Source organism: Stigmatopora argus, chromosome 1 (assembly GCF_051989625.1).
Source record: "Stigmatopora argus isolate UIUO_Sarg chromosome 1, RoL_Sarg_1.0, whole genome shotgun sequence".
NCBI lineage: Eukaryota > Metazoa > Chordata > Actinopteri > Syngnathiformes > Syngnathidae > Stigmatopora > Stigmatopora argus.
In genome coordinates, this window is record NC_135387.1 from 8,390,972 (window position 1) to 8,410,470 (window position 19,499).

Consider the following 19,499-nt stretch of genomic DNA (forward strand, 5'->3'; position numbering starts at 1 on the left):
CGGTTGGAATGAAAACCTGCAGCCCTCGAGGACCGGTTTGGACACCCATGCCACAAAATTGCACTCCGACTTGTAGTGACACGGTTGTCACGATATTTGCAGCAAAGAACGAACCAGTTTGTTTTTTGACTGGATTTTATTAAGAAAACAGAAATTTAAAAAATGTCTAACAAAAAATAGTGTAGTCACAGGATCCCTATGGTTTCCTAAAATCTGTGTTCACGTTTCACAAAGGTTTTCCTCCAGGAATTGACCTAGGCAGCCATCAGTGCCGCACACGCAGGGGACTTCCTGTTGTTCAGCCAGTGTTACCGTGTGCGTGTCCGAAGAATAATTCCATGTCAGTTCAGTGCCTGCCTTCACCACACTATCATACAAACACAAACATTATTCAGGCCCATCAAAGTACAGACTAAGTCACTTGTGTCCTTTCTTACCCATTGGTGAAAAAGGCAACGAGAGGGAAATTGGGGTGGTGCGAGTCGGTGAAGACATTCTGAATGAAGAGGTTTGGCTGACAGCTATGCTGCAGGAAACAAAAAGATGGTCATTAATATCACAAGGATTTCTAATTTTTAAAAAAAATATAGAAAAAAGGGAAATGTTCTAAGACATCAATGTAAGTATTTTAAGGAACTTTCAATCAAATTTATATTTTTGTTTTGTTACACTTTGTCCTCTACCTACATTGATGAAGCGGCCGACGTTTCCTTCCTTTCTGGCATCCAGCAAATACACGTCATCGGGGTTTTTGGTCGTTTTCAATCTCATTCCATGGCCGTCAGTGTCGTTTTGTTTGACTGGAGCTTGCGTCACCTCGTCTTTTTGACGTGCGTTGACGTCAGGAGGTCGCTGGATTACTGGAACATGCAGTGGTGGCGAAGTGGGAGAATCAGTGTTTTCCAGCAAGTTACTCCCCTCCACGACCGGGGGTGCTAGCCACTCTGTCACCACCTCCACCTCATCATCTGACGGCAGTTCTACCCTGCTCGTTTTCAGTGCTGGAGGCTCAATGGGTCGGTGGGCCTTCTGGAGGATCACACCTGAGGATGTGAACAGACAAAAGAGTAAGAATTTAACTTATCACCAATTTGAGCTTTATTTTTCCAAGTCGATCTGTTAACCCTCTGAGGCAAACGACTATTTTGGGTCATTTTGAAAACACAACCCCATAAAGGCATCCACATGAATGCCTATCACATTTTGGGTCATATAGGCCAAAACAACCATTTGAGAAACAAGTGGCCAACACTAAATGTGATTTCCACAGATGCAAGGTCACAATCACAAATACATTTTATTTTCTGAATCACTTTTTTTAGTAAATGAGTAAAATTATGTATAAGTGAAATGCTATCAAAAGACAAATATAGTTGAGCTAAGGCACCCAATAACACATTTTATTTCATAGTATTCAACTCAATTGCTGCCATTACCAATGATATCGTTCAATTAATTGGAGATGGCCCTCGACATCCAATCCATTTTGACTGGGAGGGTTGGCAGTTATTAGCGCCAAGCGCCTTCAACGGCGGCCAATGAGTTACCTGAACTAAACTCAAGCACCATCTACAATTGAATGAATTTAAGATTTACAACACAAATTTCAATACTACCTATATATCAGGGGTGGGCAAACTGTTCCACAATGGGCCGCAGTGGGTGTTTTTGTTCCAACCTATAAGAGGAAACTTATCCACCAATCTGGTATTTTAGAAGTGCAATCAGTGGATTGCAGTTAGGTTCTTCTTTTTTCACCACAACCCTTTTTAGTTAAACTGTCTGTGTCGGATCGGTTGGAACAAAAACCTGCACCCACAGCGGCCCTCAAGGACTGACCGGTTTGCCCAGCCTTGCTATATATGAACCATATTAAGATTACTGGATTTACAATTTTCAAGACAAAGGGGATATACTGTATAAAGCAGGGGTCGGGAACCTTTTTGACGAAGAGAGCCACAAACAATTCATATTTTCCATTATTCCGTGTGAGCCATATTACAAATTTAAAAGTCAAAATACATGCATGTAAACAAGTGCCTTTTCATTTTTTTTTGTAATTTCAACATTTTTAAAGTGGAAAAAAATGAATATTTTTTAAAAGATTCTTATGTTGTTCCTAATCAATGAGAGGATGCATTCCAGAAGTCTACTGCAAAAAAAAGATTAATGCAGTTCTAGATGTAATATCTCAGTTCTGTCACCAGCAATTTCCATATTTTAGCTCACAGGTTAGCAAAGAGCCAGATGCACCCATCAAAAGAGCCACATGTGGCTCCCGAGCCATAGGTTCCCTACCCCTGGTATAAAGGTTTAGTCTGCCCAGTGTTTCCCAACCTCTGTGTTGCGGCACACTGGTGTGCCGTGGGAAATTGCAAGAAGTCATACAATGTATTATTCCGAGAGAAAAATGTATATGAATATATCAAGATTAAAATTGAGCTATTACAAGGTTAAAATCAAAATATGATGAACGTTAAAAATTATAGATTATATACTATTACAAGATAAAAAATGTGAAACAGTCATTTTGTTGCTTATTTCTCTTTAACATGAACCGGAAGTTATTTGGTTTCTAGGGCATCAACTTTTGCCGAAGTAAAGTTTTTGTGAGCACAACATTTTTTTAGTAATATTAGGAGAAAAGTTATAAAATTATCCGATTAAAAACATTACATTACTTAATTTTGCATCACTGAAACCGAAAGTTGTTCAGGGCCCGCAGACATCAACTTTTGGTGACATTAGGTCGGTACTCGGCCGTTTGGTCGCTGGACTTTTGGTCACCGGACTTTTGGTCGCCGGACGTTTGGTCGCCCGGGAGGTATTGATAATTACCATTTAAAATTGTTGCTCAAATTCCCTAAATACAAACTGTGAATTATTATTTTGTCATACTTAAGTCCCTATTAATTATTATGCTAAAGAAAAGCTCCAAATTTCCCGTACTTTTATTGTGTTTTGTTGGAGAACTTGTTAAGACCCTGACTGACGTCCCTTCCTAAGGGGACAACCCATGAACATACACACTCTTATACACTCACACGTCCGCTCAGTGAAACTGCTCAGGGCCATTGTTGGCTTTTTTTTATGTGTAGACCGTGTTGTTTTACCTTGTTTTGTCGCCGGACTTTTGGTCGCCGGATTTTTGGTCGCCGGATTTTTGGTCGCCGGACATTTGGTCACCCGTTGTTTGGGTCCGGGCGACCAAAAGTCCGGCGACCAAAAGTCCGGCGACCAAAAGCCCGGCGACCAAAAGCCCGGCGACCAAAAGTCCGGCGACCAAAAGTCCGGCGACCAAAAGCCCGGCGACCAAAAGTCCGGCGACCAAAAGCCCGGCGACCAAAAGTCCGGCGACCAAAAGCCCGGCGAGCAAAAGTCCGGCGACCAAACGGCCGGTCACGCATTAGGTCAGTGTGAAAAATGTGATTTTGGAATAATTTAGGTTTATGTGATTCCTGCTGATAAAACTTTGATGAGAATTACTATTGTTAATATAGGCGACATAGTTTTAAATTAAAAGATTTTCAGATGGTGGTCTCTTGATATTTTTTCAATGCAAAAAGTGTGCCGCAGCTCAAAAAAGCTTGTGAAACACTGGTCTAGCCGATAAATTGGGGTTAAGTGTTGTTTGTGTCACCTGCATATATGCACACGAATGTTCCAGCATCCAAGTCATCACAGCAACGGACACCCCAACCACAACGCTCTGTCCAGAACACTTGCAGGCGGACTCGGATTCCTCTTTGGACGAGACGATTCTGACAACGGGCACGATCACAGCTGCACCACGGCCCGCACTCATATAGCCTGTTGTTACATACAGTATAGAATAAACTTTTTTTTCTTGTTTATCTGTAGCCGAGATAATACAAAGAAAAGATTGAAATGTGCTGTCTGTCAATCAAGCTCAACAATCTGGCAGTGAAAATAAAGCTCATCAACTTATTTTTTTTATATAGTATGATTTAGATTCTTTCCTGATTTAGTTTTTTATCTTGATTATTTAATTGATAGTTTAAAAAAAATCTCAATGAAAACGCAACAAGAGAGTAGTTAAAGATTTTTTTACAACTCCAATTGTTGGGAAATTGAGCTAATATTTGTTGGGGTTATTTTCAGAGGATGTGTGTAAAAAATATCTTTTTTTCTATGTGTATTAATTTTTATTTTTAAATTAAGGGCTACAAGCAACTTTATTTGAATACACTACAAAGACATGAGTTTAATAGTTGAAAATTATTTGCAAATCATTGAATTGGGGGTGTAATTTTTTTCCTTATTTGTAGGTAATCAATAAAGAAATCAATTAATGGCAATTATTTAGCATTTACTCACAACCTTCCTCTCTCAATGCATTTTCAATTGGCATCAGGTATTCATGAATTTTTACTATATGCAGTCGTACCTCGTCGCTATCGCCCACGAATATTGGGGATCCAATATATTCGCAGCTCACTATTCAACGATTCACCCATTATTATGTTAACCTATGGAGCTTCCATTCATCAACTCAAAGCTTTGTTTAAAACAGGGGTGTCCAAACCTTTTTATTTGAGGGTCACTTTAAGAAAACTGAAAGGACACAGGGGCCACTTTGAAATCCTTCCACTTGTATTTATTAAACAGTGGATCGGATATGGACTTTTATAAAGTATTGGCTGCCATTGACAGCAACACACATCCAATCCAAATTGGATTGGGCGTCTATCACCGTCAATGATAGTGAAGCATGATTATTCAATGCCAGCCTTACCAGATGGAATGGATTTAATGTCTATATTTCAAAGTGTTAGTGAATGAGGTAAGGCCTAGAAGCAACAAAATAATCCAGTGATATAAGGGTATTGTAATATAGATTTATAATTACAATACTGAAACAAATAACAAATAGCTAATGTCCATCGACACCAAACAAAAAAGTCAAGAAAATCAAAACCAAGATAGCTCGATTTATTATACTGGATTATTTTTTTAATATAGGTTTATCCATGTAATCAAAACCCTAAAATTATAATTTCTTACACTGATTTTTCAACATGTTGTCAGGTTTTGAAGTGAGTAACATTAAAACCTTGATGTGCAAGAGAATGTAGGCTGAATTTATGCATGGCAGTTCAAAGATAGTATCATAATTTGCTGCAGGCTGGAGTTTGGACACCCCTTGTCTAAAAATAAAATAAAATAAAATGAAATTTATTTGCCGCCATCCAGTGACAACAATGGGAAATAAACATTTATGGGAGGGTACTTTTAGGTAATTTACGTCCAGATTTTTGCTTTTGACAGCAGGACTGTAAAACTGGCATTAACTCTTGTGTCAAATAGTGTTTCAGAATTACGGTGTGATTTATGCAACAAAGCTGCCCTTGATCTTACCCAGACGCCAAAGGACGGGAGAGTCTGTGATAGTCGTAATGCTTCCCAACTCCCGTCTTGGCCACGCAGGAGCAGCGTTGCGCATCCGAACACCCATCTGTGCACTCACAACAAGCGTGGAACACAGGCCCACGGGTCAAGAAACAGCCATGTGGCCAGCGGTCTTTCCGATAGCTGAATTCAGTTGGCTGGGAATCATCAGGGCCCGGACACAGTTCCACTGGTACCGGTTCCGAGCCACGACTCAGGTCTAGCCGGCTGCCCCGTGCTTCCGCTCCGTCCAACTGAACCGCCTTGTTGAAGGAGAAAAAGTCCAACTGGAAGAAACACAAGGGATCTCCAATCAACCAGAGATATCATCAAGTATGGGTCACTGTTCAACCACCACATCAATTACAGTCTTCCCTCGATTATCGCGACCTCACTTATTGCGAATTCACTTCTTGGCGATTTTTTTCTGCCCAATATTTTTTTTTAAATAAAAATGTGAAATTCCTTGCTGAAACTCGCAAGCGAAAGCCAATCCCCTGTCTTCCGCTTGCTACTAGGATTCAGGGTACTCGGACGTTTGGTCGCCCGGAAGGTTATTGATAATTACCATTTAAAATTGTTGCTCAAACTCCCTAAATACAAACTGTGAATTATTATTTTGTCATACTTAATGCCCTATTAATTATTAGGCTAAAGAAAAGCTCCAAATTTCCCATACTTTTATTGTGTTTTGTTGGAGAACTTGTTAAGACCCTGACTGACGTCCCTTCCTAAGGGGACAACCCATGTACATACACACTCTTATACACTTACACGTCCGCTCAGTGAAACTGCTCAGGGCCATTGTTGGATTTTATTGATGCGTAGACCGTGTTGTTTTACCTTGTTTGGTCGCCGGACTTTTGGTCGCCGGACGTTTGGTCCCCCAGACCCAAACGTCCGGCGACCAAAAGTCCGGCGACCAAAAGTCCGGCGACCAAAAGTTCGGAGACCAAACGTCCGGTCACGAGGATTCAGCACTGAAGATTTTTTTTTTTAGTTCATAAAATTGTGAAAATCCACGTTGAAACTCGTAAGCGGAAGCCACTCCCCGGTCTTCCGCTTGCTACTCGGACTGAGCACTGAAGAAAAAATAAATTAAAAAGGTAATTATAATCGGGGTGACCCTATTCCAATTTTTCGATTATCGCGGCCATGTCTGTTCTACATTAACCGCGATATTTGAGGGATTACTGTATTCATTTTCAGTGACCGGCTGTTTTAAGCACTGAGTGCATGACACGGTTCCTAATAACACACTTAAAAAAAGATACCATTCCTCACTATTCCCAGTGTCAGAATATTTAGTCTGATAAATAACAGAAAGACAACATACCTGATGCTCCCATCAAACATTTTTGCAGGCCAATAATTTGGGCAATTCTTGTTGAAATAACTTCACTCCCACAAAATGTAATTCTAGATTTCATATTTCAAATCTGTTTTCTCAGTTTGAGAAATAATTTTCATTTGTAAATTTAATTCATTATTTATGTTGTTGACTAATTATTTATTTATTTATTACTTATTTATTGATTATTTATTACTTATTTATAGATTATTTGTGTTATTTATTGATTATTTATTTGTCTGTTTGTTGTTGTTATTATTTGTGCCCTTCATGGTGAAGTTTGAAATCTCATTATACTTGACAATAAATTATAATGACAATAAAACCATTCAATTCAATTCAACTGTCATTTTGTATCTTGTAATTAGCTCAAGACTGCAAAGCAGGCTTCCATTGAAAAGTTGGGAAAGATTTCACCAACTTTCAAACCAAAATTTAAAGCGGACAGCTCGGCAAGATCGTGACCACCGACTGAACCGTGTCACACATATTGAACACTTGTGAAAATGGGTACAGAATGGAAAAATCAGCAAACCTGCAACGCATTGAAGCTTTCAGTAGCCAACAGGAAGCGCATCACATCGTCGTAATTACGGAGTCTGTTCCCACAGGGAGCTTTGTAAATGACGTCCCCGTGGTTTTCCTCTTCATCCTCATCCTCATCATCCTCGCCATCCTTCTGCTGAGGTTCGCCAGCCCAACCCCCGCGAGGTGCTCTCGCTGGCGTGGCCATCATCCTCTTGAAACCGCACAGCAGCGGGATCTTTAGTGGATTCTGGGTCCGATACGAATTGCTGCACCGACGCATGTCAAGTAAAGTAGGCAAGCACATCTAAGGGGAGAAAAGCCGTTTCAGAACAGGAGGTGAATTTTGGCGGTCAAGCCGAGCTTACCTTGCAGCACACGTGCGACTTGAATGGCGAGCGAATGGGTAGCAGGGGAGGCACATCTTCACGCACTGATGGAGGATGTGTGGGCGCACAGTTGTGGTGTATACATTGACCATCTGGCCAGGTAAAGTCAGGAGTTCAGTCAACATCCTCAACACTTTTCAATCTTGCCAAAATGTAGTGAGGCAGGCTTAGTGTATGTAACATTGACACTTGAAAGAAAGTCATCAAATCTTTTAGTAAGATAGTGTCATTAATAGTTGTTTTGAATTACAGAAATACCTTGACATACGAGCGTCCCAACATACGAGAAATTTGAGATACGAGGAAAACTCTGAGCACATTTTTGCCCTGAGATACGAGATTATCTGTCTTTTTTGCATTAATCAGTGCAGAATTAAGTGAAAAAACAATGGGTCCAAAGCAAGCAGGTTAAATGAAGGGTAGTGAGAAGAAAAAGCGTATGATGACAATCAATATTAAGCATGAAATAACAGCAAAAACATGAGTGATGTACGCACGACTGAGCTGGCTTGCCAACGTAAGATGACATCTTATTTTTAAGTGTGTGTGTATAGTAGTCTAAGTTCATTCAAGTCAAATTTAAAGTTTGTTGTTACGTAACCACAAAGAAAAGAACCAAACGCCTTGCCTTCAAGTCTCTCTCCAGCCTCTACTGTCTGTCTCGAAGGTAAGAACACCATACGGTACTGTACATAATGTCACATTTTATTGCAAATCATAACCACTAGAAATCTATTTGTTACTTTGTGAGCATATGTGGTGAATTAGAACAATAAAAAACATGTTTTTCCATTGTAATATCATATTTTTAGGTGTTTTTTTTCAGCGGGTGGGAACGGATTAATTTGTATTTAGTAGTTCATTTCTATGGGAAAACTTGATTTGAGATACGAGCTCGGTCCCGGAACGCATCAAGCTCGTATCTCAAGGTATTTCTGTATGATTATCTCATCTCATTTTCTGAACCGCTTTATCCTCATTAGGGTGGCAGGGGGTGCTGGAGCCTACCCTGAATCGGTGGCCAGCTGATCGCAGGGAACAAGGAGACGGACAACCATTCACACTCACACCCATACCTAGCGGCAATTTAGAATGTCCAATCAGCCTACCATGCATGTTTTTGGAATGGGGGAGGAAACCAGAGTACCCGGAGGAAACCCACGCAGAGATCATGCAAACTCCACACAGGTGGACGTGACCTGGATTTGAACCCAGGACCCCAGAGCTGTGAGGCCGACGCACTAACCACTCACTACACCACCCTTCTGTAGGATCATCGGTGTCAAATATAGTTACCGGCACCAATGACCATCTGAACCACTGGAGTGTTGCTCACAGGAGACTCAGGCTTCCACTCCAGGCATTCGTATAGCATCAAAGCCTGAACCCGTTCTAATGGAACAGAAGTAAACGTCAGACAGTAAAGCAAACTGGCAAAGCAAAAGAGAAGATGGAATGAACCTTTGTCAGTTGCAGTGTTCGCCATCAGGACTTCTCGAAGTTGATCCAGACGACTGAACATAATATTAAAAACATGGGTCACATCTTCCTCGGCCCAGAAAGCTTTGGCCCGATCTGCAAAACACAGAAGGGCGTGCAGATGCATAAAATGTTCATTTTCCCATAACAATTCAGTCACAGCAAAGTTTTTTTAGAATAAATGTGAAATTTTGCGAAGGTTTTTAATTTTTGCTCAACCTGTAATATCAGCACCATGATCGAATGAATCTTCCATTTGAATCCAATGAATTGAAATAATTATTTTACTGTTTATTAGCTAAAACTCAAAAAGAGTGAACCTCTAAGCTAAACTAGCAGGCAAACCTATTCTATTGGACACATGAGCTATTAGGTAAACAGGATCCATTTCAAATAAAGGCGAGCGTCTGCCAATACTTAGACGCTGTTAGTCTTATATCATCGAAATAGTTTTAAGGTAAATGCATGTTTTGTGTTCAATGTTAGGCGCCCACGTTTAATAATGTAAAAGCCTTCCTTATCTTTCTTTCATGAAAGCACCCGCGGCAGTGATCTGCAAACTGTTGTCCTGAATCTGGTATGGCAGACATTAGGCAAAAGTTTTGTAGTCCAAAAATTGTATTAAAATACGAAATAATATATTACGTACAAAGAAAATATTTTCAAATATTTATATATTGCATTGTATTAAGTCAAATACTTATTTTCCAAAACAATGTTTTGCCTGCAAGCAAAAATCAGGACATATATTTGTTACTATTTTGATCTTCGTCGGCTTCCATTTGCTCCTGTTTTGTATTTATTGTTTACGTTTTTGTGCTAGTATATGTACGCGACTTTTGCTGTTTATTGTAGAATCTTGTTAGAGTTCTGTCATTTTTGTGATTAAAAACGAGGAAAAAGAGTTGCACAGTCGTATTATGAATAATGCAAACGTGTTGTGCAATTTCATTCAATGCAAACGCCGCCTACTTTTCTACCATTTATAACATCAAGTTACACAAGTCGGACGTAATGGAATGAAAAGAGCGTCGACCAGAGGTCAGGAACTTTTAACAATATATATTGAATTATGCATATTAAGAAACGAGTATATATCAGTGCATATTATTTGAATGTATATACGGCCATGTATACCAAATCTTTAAAAAAAAATGTTTATAGTAAGATTTAAATCAACAGTAAGAATAACAAGAATACACTTTTTATAAATTGGGAATACTCTGACTTTCTTAATGTTACAATTTAAAACCCTCCAAATAAACATACTATATATACATATGTATATACATGTGTATATATGTGTGTATATATGTGTATATATATATATATATATATATATATATATATATATATATATATATATATTATAAGTGTATATATGTGTGTGTATACATATACATATATATATATATATATATATATATATATTATAAGTGTATATATGTGTGTGTATACATATACATATATATATATATATATATATATATATATATATATATATTTATTTATTTATTTATATGTGAATATAAACTCTTTACTTTTTTGCCATGCTCTCATATTAAAATGCTAACGGGATGATGAGACTGTTCGAAAATTAACTGCAAAAATAATCAACTAATTTTGTGGACACCAGTAGTCAGAGAAAAACATTTAAGATTTGATTAGAATTTTGTTGCAAAGATGGTTAGAGTATGGCATGTTGTGCTAAAACTACAAGATTAGTCAAGTTCTTAGAAGCACTTTATTAATGTGACAATTTGACCTGGCGTTGATGTGTCATCACATTTTCTCATAGACATAAAACTTGTCTGCAGTTAAATCTTTTTTAACAGGAGCAGATGTATTGTATGATCGATCAAACCGTTTACTCGCAGCTCATTAACTCATTGCTCACCATTGACTAGACGTCCAAATTGTTCCAACTGGTAGGAGTGAGTGTGAATTCTGAACTAGCCTCCTCCAGTAAAAATGGATGAGCACCTTCAATGGCAGCCAATGTGTGAAAATACTTGTGGTGTATTGTGGTAGATGACTGCAGTGTGGCGTCCCGTGAGTGAGGCTTTATGGGGAATGTGTGCCGCCGATGCCATGTCCATGCCTGTCCATTGGTACTACAACATCCATGATATCAAGAAGGACTTTGGAGGGTGGATATCTGGCTTTAATCCACCCAAAACCAAGCACCCCAGCAGCATCCTCACCCTGTCCAACACTGGTGAGTATTGGTCTTCTTTTCGCAAGAGTTCATTGCAGGGTTTCTTTGGAAATCGTGATTAATGATGATCATGTGATGAAGCTGGTAGTGGTCGAACATCCTGGTCATCTGCTTCCAAACAAGCAGAGGTGGTGGGAAACATCATCCTTCATGACAAACTGAGCTTTTGGAAATCTTCCAGTGGGTCTACTCACTATCACCAAGGTAAACCGTGGGATCAAACTACCCTCCGCGGTTGGCAGAGGGATATTTAAGATTTTCTCATTTATGTGTATGTATTAATGTTTTTGTTTGCAGGTCTAAAGGCAGGAAACAACACCCTGAATGTCCTGTGCGCCCTGCGAGCAGCTCACACATTGGCAAATGGCGGTTTTGCTGATGTCTCGCATCCTGACGCTCGGGCTGCCGTTCTTGTGGACTACGTTCACTTCTTGACTACACCTGGCACGCACGCCGATACCTACGCAGAGTCGTCGCATCGATCGTTTTTCGCCGACTGGCAGAATAGCAGGCCAGAATTGGATCAGGAGGTACAAAATCTTATCTCGTGGTTTAATTTTGGAGGTGTCACGTTTTTTTTTGGGGGGGGGGGGGGGGGGGGGGGGGCGTAATTAAGTAAACGTTAATTTGTTTTCCCTTGCGCTTATCCTCACAAGAGTGGTAGGGGTGCTTAAGCCTATCCCATCCAACTATGGGCAGTAGGAAGGAGATACCCTCAATTGGTTGCCAGCCAATCACAAGACACAAGGAGATGACCAACCATTCATGCTCACACTCATACTTGGGCACTATTTAGAACTAGCCTACCATACATGCTTTTGGGATTTGAGAGAGAAAACCCACACAGGCAAAGGGAAAACACGTAAACTCCACACAGGCACCGACACTCGATATCAGAAATGTGAGGTGAATGTGCTAACCATTGGAAGACCATGACACCATACTATGTACTACATATGCAGTCAGTTTAATAAGTATTTTAACACCGTGCTATATTGCAAGTTCTCCCTCGTAGAAATCATGGAGGTGTCTGAAATTTTTATCGTAGGTGCATGTTGACTGTGAGAGAGATAAACTAAAAAGAAAAAATCAGATTCATGGCAAATGGAAATGACCCATTTCTTTTTTTCCAAAGCTTCTAAAATTTGCAGAAGAGCGCTCAAAGAAAAAACTAAAGTCAGTCCCGGACAGCCAGTTAGATGCCATTGGGTGCCTCACCGCGACCCTCCCATTCATTTTGCTGTCAGCTTCAACCAATGAGGAGCAAGCTGTGAGTACCACACTCAACGAGAAGAAGCAAAATCGGTGTCACTTTCAACCGTTTCACAAAGGTTAAAAAAAACTTTGATGCAACCACTACTATTCTATACTATTGTTATATTACCTTACAAAAACCACCATTTTGCTAGAATTATAATTTCAGACTTCTCTACCACTTGGTTTATACATTTTCTGAACCACTTATCCTCAAGGGTGCACCCTGAACACGCTGCCAGCCAATCGCAACAACTAGAATAGAACAGAGTAGAATTGAATAGTCCCAGTTGATTCCAGGTCAGAGGCGGGGATACTCTGAATCGGTGGCCAGCCAATCGCCCATACCTAGGGGCAATTTAGAATGTCCAATCAGCCTACAATGCATGTTTATGAGGAAACCGGAGTACCTGGGGGAAACCCACGCAGGCCCGGGGAGAACATGCAAACTCCACACAGGTGGGACGTGACCTGGATTTGAACCCAGGACCCCAGAGCCGTGAGGCCGACGCGCTAACCACTCGCGCGACCGGGCCGCCCCCTTTACTCATTTCCATGGGGGAAATTCACTTGTCACCACTGCATCGATAAAATCTAGACAAAATATGGTAATAAAAGTAAATAACCATAGCAAATAAATACTATTAATATGAATAATTAAGTGCAGAAACAATAGTGCAATTTGATTTCAGAACGGGCAGAGAAGCTTCACGAATCCAGTTCATGTAAACATCAGACAGTAACGGGCAAGGGGAGGGAAAAAAATCCACACAGGAAGGCTGTAGCCCGGGATTGAACCCATGATCTCAGAACTGTGAGCTGGACATGCTAACGATCTCAGGGGTGTCCAAACTATTCCACAAAGGGCCACAGTGGGTGCAGGTTTTCATTCCAACCCGTAGAGAGGGCACCTTTTCACCAATCTGGTGTCCTACAAGTGCAATCAGTGGATTGCAGTCAATTGATTATTGTTTAATGCAGAAATCTCATATGTTAAACTGTCTGTGCTGGATCAGTTGGAACAAAAACCTGCATCCACAGCGGCCCTCGAGGACCAGTTTGCCAACACCTGTAACCCCTCTCCAACCGTGCTGCCCCAATGGTTAAAGTTGACAAAGAGAAATTTGTTCTGTAGAACACCCTACATTGGTTTAACAAAACCTTATCTGGGAACATTTGATTTCAGGCTCCGGAAATTTGGAGGCCAAAACGATAAAAAAGGCAGCAAAAACGACATTTTCTAAAATGTTTAATTCTGGCCCATTTTTGCATGTGTCAAGCATTAGCACCATTCGCTTGGAGGTTTTATCCGATTTACTTTAGTAAATTTGGTCTTCGATTGACTGAGAATTTGGCATTTACTATGTCAAAATGTTGGACCTAATTGTGAAACTACGTCAATTTTTATTGTCATGGATTTTTCACCACTGGGTCTCCAGGTCTGCGCAGCAGTTGACTTTGTGAAGCTCCTTCACCCCCACCCCAGTGTGCCAGAGTACGTATCCATTTACAGCAGAGCACTTTACGCTGTGCTGGGGGGCGCCGGCGTGCAACAACAAGCCGAGATCGCCCTCAGGACGCTGGGTGTATGGGATGCCTGCCAGAAGTTCAGTCAGCGAGCTACTAGGTGCGAAATCAGATCCATGTGACACCTGGTTTTCCTCTCACAGCTCCACTTCTTGCCTCCAGAAAATGTTCACTTTGACGCTTTGAAATACGTCTGAAATGTTTCATGATCATGTGCGTCAGATTTCCAACGGTATCTGAAGAACGACTGCAGGTCCATCAGAGTGCTGTCAGCAGCCTCGGCCTGGCCTGCTACACCAAAGGTGGTAGCACACCACTCCTAATCTTTGTTGTTTGTTTGTTTTTTCATTGTTAAATTTGAGAATCTTGTTGTGTTGTCATTGAGCAGGAGCTCTTTGCAGCATGTTTTACCTTGCTCACCAGTTTCACGATGACCCCGCAGCAGGAATCCTTGCCAATACCAACTGTGGAGGTTTGACTGCTTTCGAGTCATTATAGATTGATATTTCTAATAATCAATCGGATTTGGGCTTTAGTGATTTTTATTCCTGGTCATTTCCAGGAGAGAACTGCAACCGCGGTGCTGCACTAGGTGCTTTGCTCGGGGCTGCAGGATCACACACAAAGTTCCCCATTCCACAGGACTGGAAAGACCAGTTGAGGGATGCTCATGACTATATCCCAGACATTGTCAAGTATCTGCAGCACTGACAAACTACAGTAAAACTAATGGTAAAGAAACCAACCAATAGCATTTTGTCTTAATGATTGCACGACTTGTGGTGTCACTTTTAAATTGTATGCCAGCATTGCAAAAAATGCTATTGTAATAGAGTGAATAAAAAATGGTATTAAAGGAGAAATTGTTCTGATTTGTCGACAATCACGTGGGCTGAATATCTGATTCATTGAACTAAACAAATCTGTAGAAATCGCGTTGGGTCCAAAGGTCAAAGAGGCAAAATCAACCAGGCCGAGCCGTATTTGGCCAGTTTACACATGAAAGTGACCACGTGACTTAAGTCCATTTTTGACCTTTGTTCACATCAGAACAAAGATGGCAACAACAAGCAGGCACATAAAGAAGCTCTTCTTCCTAGGGGTTCTTTTAGCGTGTATCCCAGAATGCATTGGGCTTCCTGAAGGTCAGTTCTCCGCCTTCTCAAACTGTACACCTATCCATTCCTCTTTCTCCTCTTCTGCTTTGGAGACATGGCCGAATCTTCTTTTACTGAGCTGTCAGATCATAGCGAATTTCAATGTAGAGTTGGCTGTCACGTAGCAGCTGGTACAGGCTGAGTGACAGTTGATCAGTAGTCACAAGATGTAGGCCACTTTTCAACTTGAATCGGTAAAAGAGATGGGGATATCTGATGTCATATTACTCAGATCAGCTGCGAATTCTATGATTTTGGACTTGCTTGTCTAGAAATGTTTGGAATACTCAACTTTACTTAACTTGCTATCCATAAAATTAAACCTGACTTGGAATTGAAACATCTAATTTCACCAGTCTGAAAATTATTACACAGCTTTAACGGTGTTAAGAATTGCTACAGCAAGTGACTTTAAAATGGTAGGAGCACATATTCTGGACACATCTATCCCCCAAAAATGTGACAGAAAAGGCTTAATAATGACAGTAGATCCTTATTAGGCTTCCTTTATCAACTATCTTGGCCCCTTCCACAAAAAAAATAATGGTATACGTATTGGTTTAAAAAATCAAATCAATTTTCGACCTATAAAGTTTCATTCAAACTGTCTCGTGGTGTAGAGGTTCACTCGCCTGACTAGAGTGCGGGCAGGCACAGGCTCAATTCCCACTGGTGGCGGTATGATTGGGAGTACGGATAGTCATTTGTCTCTGTGTGCCCTAAAACCTACTGGTGACCAGTCTAGGGTGTAGTCTGCCTTTTGCCCGAAGACAGCTGGGTTAAGCTACAGCATCCCCCGCAACCCTTTCGAGGATGGGCGGTATGGAAGATGAATGAAAATTTAATTCATCTTCCGTAGTGCTTATCCTTACAAGGGTAATGGGGTTCTGGAGCAGGTAGGGGACAACCTGAGTTGGTTGCCAGCCAATCGCAGGGCACAATGAAAGGGACAACCAGTCTCGTACACAATCACACTTCTACCCGGTGGGAATCGAACCCATACTGGCTGCACCGAAGTCAGGCGGAAGAGCCACTGCACCGCCAGGGGCCTGTAAAATAATATTAGTGCAGTAGTAGTTTTATTTTTTTGGTCACCTTTTCATAGCACATTTAAAGTTGATTTCATAACTGTACCGCGAACGTCAAGTGCAGAGGTCTCCAAACCCATCACCCATATCCAACACAAACAGTTCAACAAACGAAGTTTCTGCTGAAAAAAGAAGCACCTGACTGCAATCCACTGATTGCACTTCTAGGATACCAGATTGGTGGAAAGGTTTCCTCTTACAGGTTGGAACAAAAACCCGCACCTACTGTGGCCATTTCTGGAATAGCTTGGGGACCACTGGTCAAGTGCCTTGACTGACTTTTGCCAAAGTAACCTTGTTAACAATCACTCACGAATTACACATATCACTCACTCAGGATAGCAATAGTTGAACAAGGTTTCTGAAATGTATTCCAATTGTTTGTACCTCACTGCCGCTACGTAATCAGCGTTGTAAAATGTTATTGGAACAGGCATGTTTCTGGGGAAACCCGAAGCTAGCATTTTCCTGCATCGAACCCGTCGAGCTAACTATTTCTGGGAGGAGTTAAAACAAGGCAACTTGGAGCGGGAATGTCTTGAGGAGAAATGTTCGTACGAAGAGGCTAAGGAGATCTTTGCTCTGCCCCAACAGCTGGTCAGAGAACCGCAATCATTTACTGGTTTTGGCCAAGTGGTGATTTGTCCGTTAATATGTCGCACTTGTTTTGCAGGAGGTCTTCTGGAGATCCTACACAGGTACCTTTGTACAAAGATTACAAAGTTGCTTTGACCAGCTTTCTGACGTGCCTGTTTTTAGCTGTGGATCACTGCCTGTCGTCTCCCTGTAAGAATGGTGGGACTTGCACTCGCAAAGTCAACACTTTTGTCTGCCAATGTCTGCCTAGATTCCATGGATCACTCTGTGACAAAGGCAAGGCCGGGTGGTATTGGCTGGATTTCTTATTGACTGACATTTGCGGAAGTATGATAGGATATGTCTGTTTTCTTCTAGTACGCCTGAACTCCAATGGATGTCGCTACAGGAACGGAGGATGTGAACATTTCTGCAAAGAACTTCCCAACCGGACAAACATTTGTTTCTGTGCTACGGGGTACAGTCTGGATCCAAATAACAGTACCTGTAGTCCACAAGGTTAGCCTCTTCTTAACGTCATTATAGATTGGTTTTCTGTTTGATCACACCATTTGGTCTATCCAAGACGCTGTCCCCTGTGGACAACCAATGATCCGATTTACCCCAAGAGTTGTCAACGGAGAGATCTGTCCCAAAGGACATTGTCCCTGGCAGGTGAGGTCAATCTTTCGTGAACTCCAGACAAATGAATAAATTAAGATCAAATGAACAACCTCATGTATCTATGAAGGCTCTTCTGACTGAGAACCACCAGCAAGCTTGCGGTGCCATCGTTCTATCCGATCAGTGGATACTGACTGCAGCTCACTGCGTCTGGAGAAAACCAAACACCGTCCTCCATGTCACCGTGGGTAAGGTGATCATGAGAGGCCAAAGCTCAGAACACCTAGCCCACAAACTCACTTACTTTGTCTGGGGTTTTCTTCGGCTTCTCTGAAGGTGAACATGACCTGAAGACGGATGAGAAGACGGAGCGGAAGCACAGAGTCTCTAAAGTCCTGATCCACCATAGTTACAACCATTCCAGCTATGACAGCGATCTGGCCATGCTGAAGCTTCACCGTCCCATCAAATTGGGACTCTACGTGGTTCCCATTTGTCTCCCGGCTAGAAACAGCTCTTTCAGCCGTACGCTGGCAAACATCCGGTACAGCACTGTGTCAGGTTGGGGTCGACTGTCGCATCGGGGTGCCACGGCCAGATTGCTGCAGCGCGTGGCGCTACCACGGGTCCCTCTGCAGGAGTGTCGTCTGCATACCAAGCTCAACATCACGAGAAACATGCTCTGTGCCGGTCTGCAAAAGGGCGGCCAGGACGCGTGTAAGGGAGACAGCGGAGGCCCACTAGTGACACGCTACAAAAAAACATGGTTTTTGACCGGTGTGGTGAGCTGGGGGAACGGCTGCGCTGAAAACAACATGTACGGCATTTATACAAAAGTCATCAACTTCCTGGACTGGATCCAATATCAAATGTCCAGACGATGAAAGCAAGATGACAACGAGATCTGCCGACCGACAGCTTGATAGTTGATTTATACTGTTTTTGGAGATCAGGGCCAGTGAGGCTTTTTCTGATGGACAAAACACTTTCTTTAAAATTCTCTCACTTCTGAGCTGTCTATTGTCCTAATTTAGGAGTGTTGAAGATGGGCTGCAATGCTGTATGTAATGGAGTATGTAGGCTTTTAAGGGGCTCATTATTGTTACCAATTCAGTCCATCGTGTACGTAGGCTGAAGGGCCTTCCCTAACATTTGAAATTAAAAGGCAGCATGATATATTGTGTGTGTGTGTTTTATAAGGTAAAACATCTAAAGACACTGGTCAGGAAAATGAAATTTTAGGAACAAATACTGTAATACTAGCAACCAGACAATGAGGTTAAGCGTATTGCAAAACTGGTTTACAAAATGGCTTACCCTTTTATGGGGAACTCATTTAACTCGGCTTTAACTTGGCTGCCCTTGATGACATAAGTCGTCAAATCCATTTTGACTGGGACTTGCTGGCAGTGAATGACCCCTGCCACCTCACCCAGTTAAAACGTATAGCGTTGTCAATGGCAATGAAAAATAAGCATTCAGTGACAGTCTTACGAGGGAAAATCAATTGAACGTCTATCGTTGTCAATTATAGTTAAATACGATGAAATAAAAATAAAAAAAACAGCACTCCGTCTGCTTCTTCTACTCTTTGTCTTATACAAAAACACTTTTATTAGCCTGCCTATATTCCTTATCCATTCTTAAAGGAATGTGACGTGCATGTAGATTAGATTTCAATGTTTACACAAAAGCAAAAACAAAACAAAAACAGATGAATACTAGCACTTTTTCTCTCCAAAACAGCTTATTTATTTATTATTCCTTGTTATTATTTATTGATAATGTATTTGTTTTTGTTGTTGTTATTTGTGCACTTTGTGGTGAATCTTTAAATCACATTGTACTTGTATATTGAATTCAATATAAAGGAGGGATCAGAAAACAACTAGCTGAAATGGA

The 19,499-nt window shown here is 41.2% G+C and overlaps 3 protein-coding genes across 3 annotated transcripts; 2 read left to right on the forward strand and 1 right to left on the reverse strand.

Annotated features, from left to right (window-relative positions):
• Positions 1 to 117: 117 nt before the first annotated feature.
• Positions 118 to 9,708, reverse strand: setdb2 (SET domain bifurcated histone lysine methyltransferase 2). Its single transcript, XM_077624965.1, has 10 exons — positions 9,373 to 9,708; positions 9,136 to 9,249; positions 8,971 to 9,066; positions 7,654 to 7,766; positions 7,296 to 7,592; positions 5,380 to 5,696; positions 3,641 to 3,810; positions 688 to 1,043; positions 438 to 526; positions 118 to 367 (listed from the first exon to the last, which is right to left on the reverse strand). The coding sequence occupies exons 1-10, from the start codon at positions 9,407 to 9,409 to the stop codon at positions 220 to 222; spliced, it is 1,737 nt and encodes a 578-aa protein (XP_077481091.1). The 5' UTR covers positions 9,410 to 9,708; the 3' UTR covers positions 118 to 219.
• A 235-nt stretch (positions 9,709 to 9,943) lies between these two features.
• LOC144078446 (uncharacterized) lies at positions 9,944 to 15,015 on the forward strand. Its single transcript, XM_077606522.1, has 9 exons — positions 9,944 to 10,194; positions 11,185 to 11,371; positions 11,453 to 11,575; positions 11,669 to 11,901; positions 12,507 to 12,641; positions 14,065 to 14,252; positions 14,375 to 14,454; positions 14,541 to 14,624; positions 14,715 to 15,015. Exons 2-9 carry the CDS (start codon positions 11,185 to 11,187, stop codon positions 14,861 to 14,863), a joined length of 1,179 nt encoding a protein of 392 aa, XP_077462648.1. The 5' UTR covers positions 9,944 to 10,194; the 3' UTR covers positions 14,864 to 15,015.
• A 129-nt stretch (positions 15,016 to 15,144) lies between these two features.
• On the forward strand, positions 15,145 to 18,773 carry f7l (coagulation factor VII, like). Its single transcript, XM_077606511.1, has 7 exons — positions 15,145 to 15,297; positions 16,831 to 16,994; positions 17,071 to 17,095; positions 17,157 to 17,492; positions 17,560 to 17,648; positions 17,725 to 17,845; positions 17,934 to 18,773. The coding sequence occupies exons 1-7, from the start codon at positions 15,210 to 15,212 to the stop codon at positions 18,479 to 18,481; spliced, it is 1,371 nt and encodes a 456-aa protein (XP_077462637.1). The 5' UTR covers positions 15,145 to 15,209; the 3' UTR covers positions 18,482 to 18,773.
• The last annotated feature ends 726 nt before the right edge of the window (positions 18,774 to 19,499 follow it).

Bases quoted from the DNA above. Each gene is read 5' to 3' on its own strand.
- LOC144078446 (XM_077606522.1), top strand. From the start codon at position 11,185: ATGACTGCAGTGTGGCGTCCCGTGAGTGAGGCTTTATGGGGAATGTGT. The intron at 11,372-11,452 runs GTGAGTATTGGT...CATGTGATGAAG, and splicing joins CCTCACCCTGTCCAACACTG to CTGGTAGTGGTCGAACATCC. The intron at 14,455-14,540 runs GTGGTAGCACAC...GTCATTGAGCAG, and splicing joins CCTGGCCTGCTACACCAAAG to GAGCTCTTTGCAGCATGTTT.
- setdb2 (XM_077624965.1), bottom strand. From the start codon at position 9,409: ATGGAAGATTCATTCGATCATGGTGCTGATATTACAG. The intron at 9,250-9,372 runs GTTGAGCAAAAA...TGTGTTTTGCAG, and splicing joins TCATGGTGCTGATATTACAG to ATCGGGCCAAAGCTTTCTGG. The intron at 1,044-3,640 runs GTGACACAAACA...TCACATCCTCAG, and splicing joins ATTCGTGTGCATATATGCAG to GTGTGATCCTCCAGAAGGCC.
- f7l (XM_077606511.1), top strand. From the start codon at position 15,210: ATGGCAACAACAAGCAGGCACATAAAGAAGCTCTTCTTCCTAGGGGTT. The intron at 16,995-17,070 runs GTCAGAGAACCG...CTTGTTTTGCAG, and splicing joins TTGCTCTGCCCCAACAGCTG to GAGGTCTTCTGGAGATCCTA. The intron at 17,649-17,724 runs GTGAGGTCAATC...GTATCTATGAAG, and splicing joins AAGGACATTGTCCCTGGCAG to GCTCTTCTGACTGAGAACCA.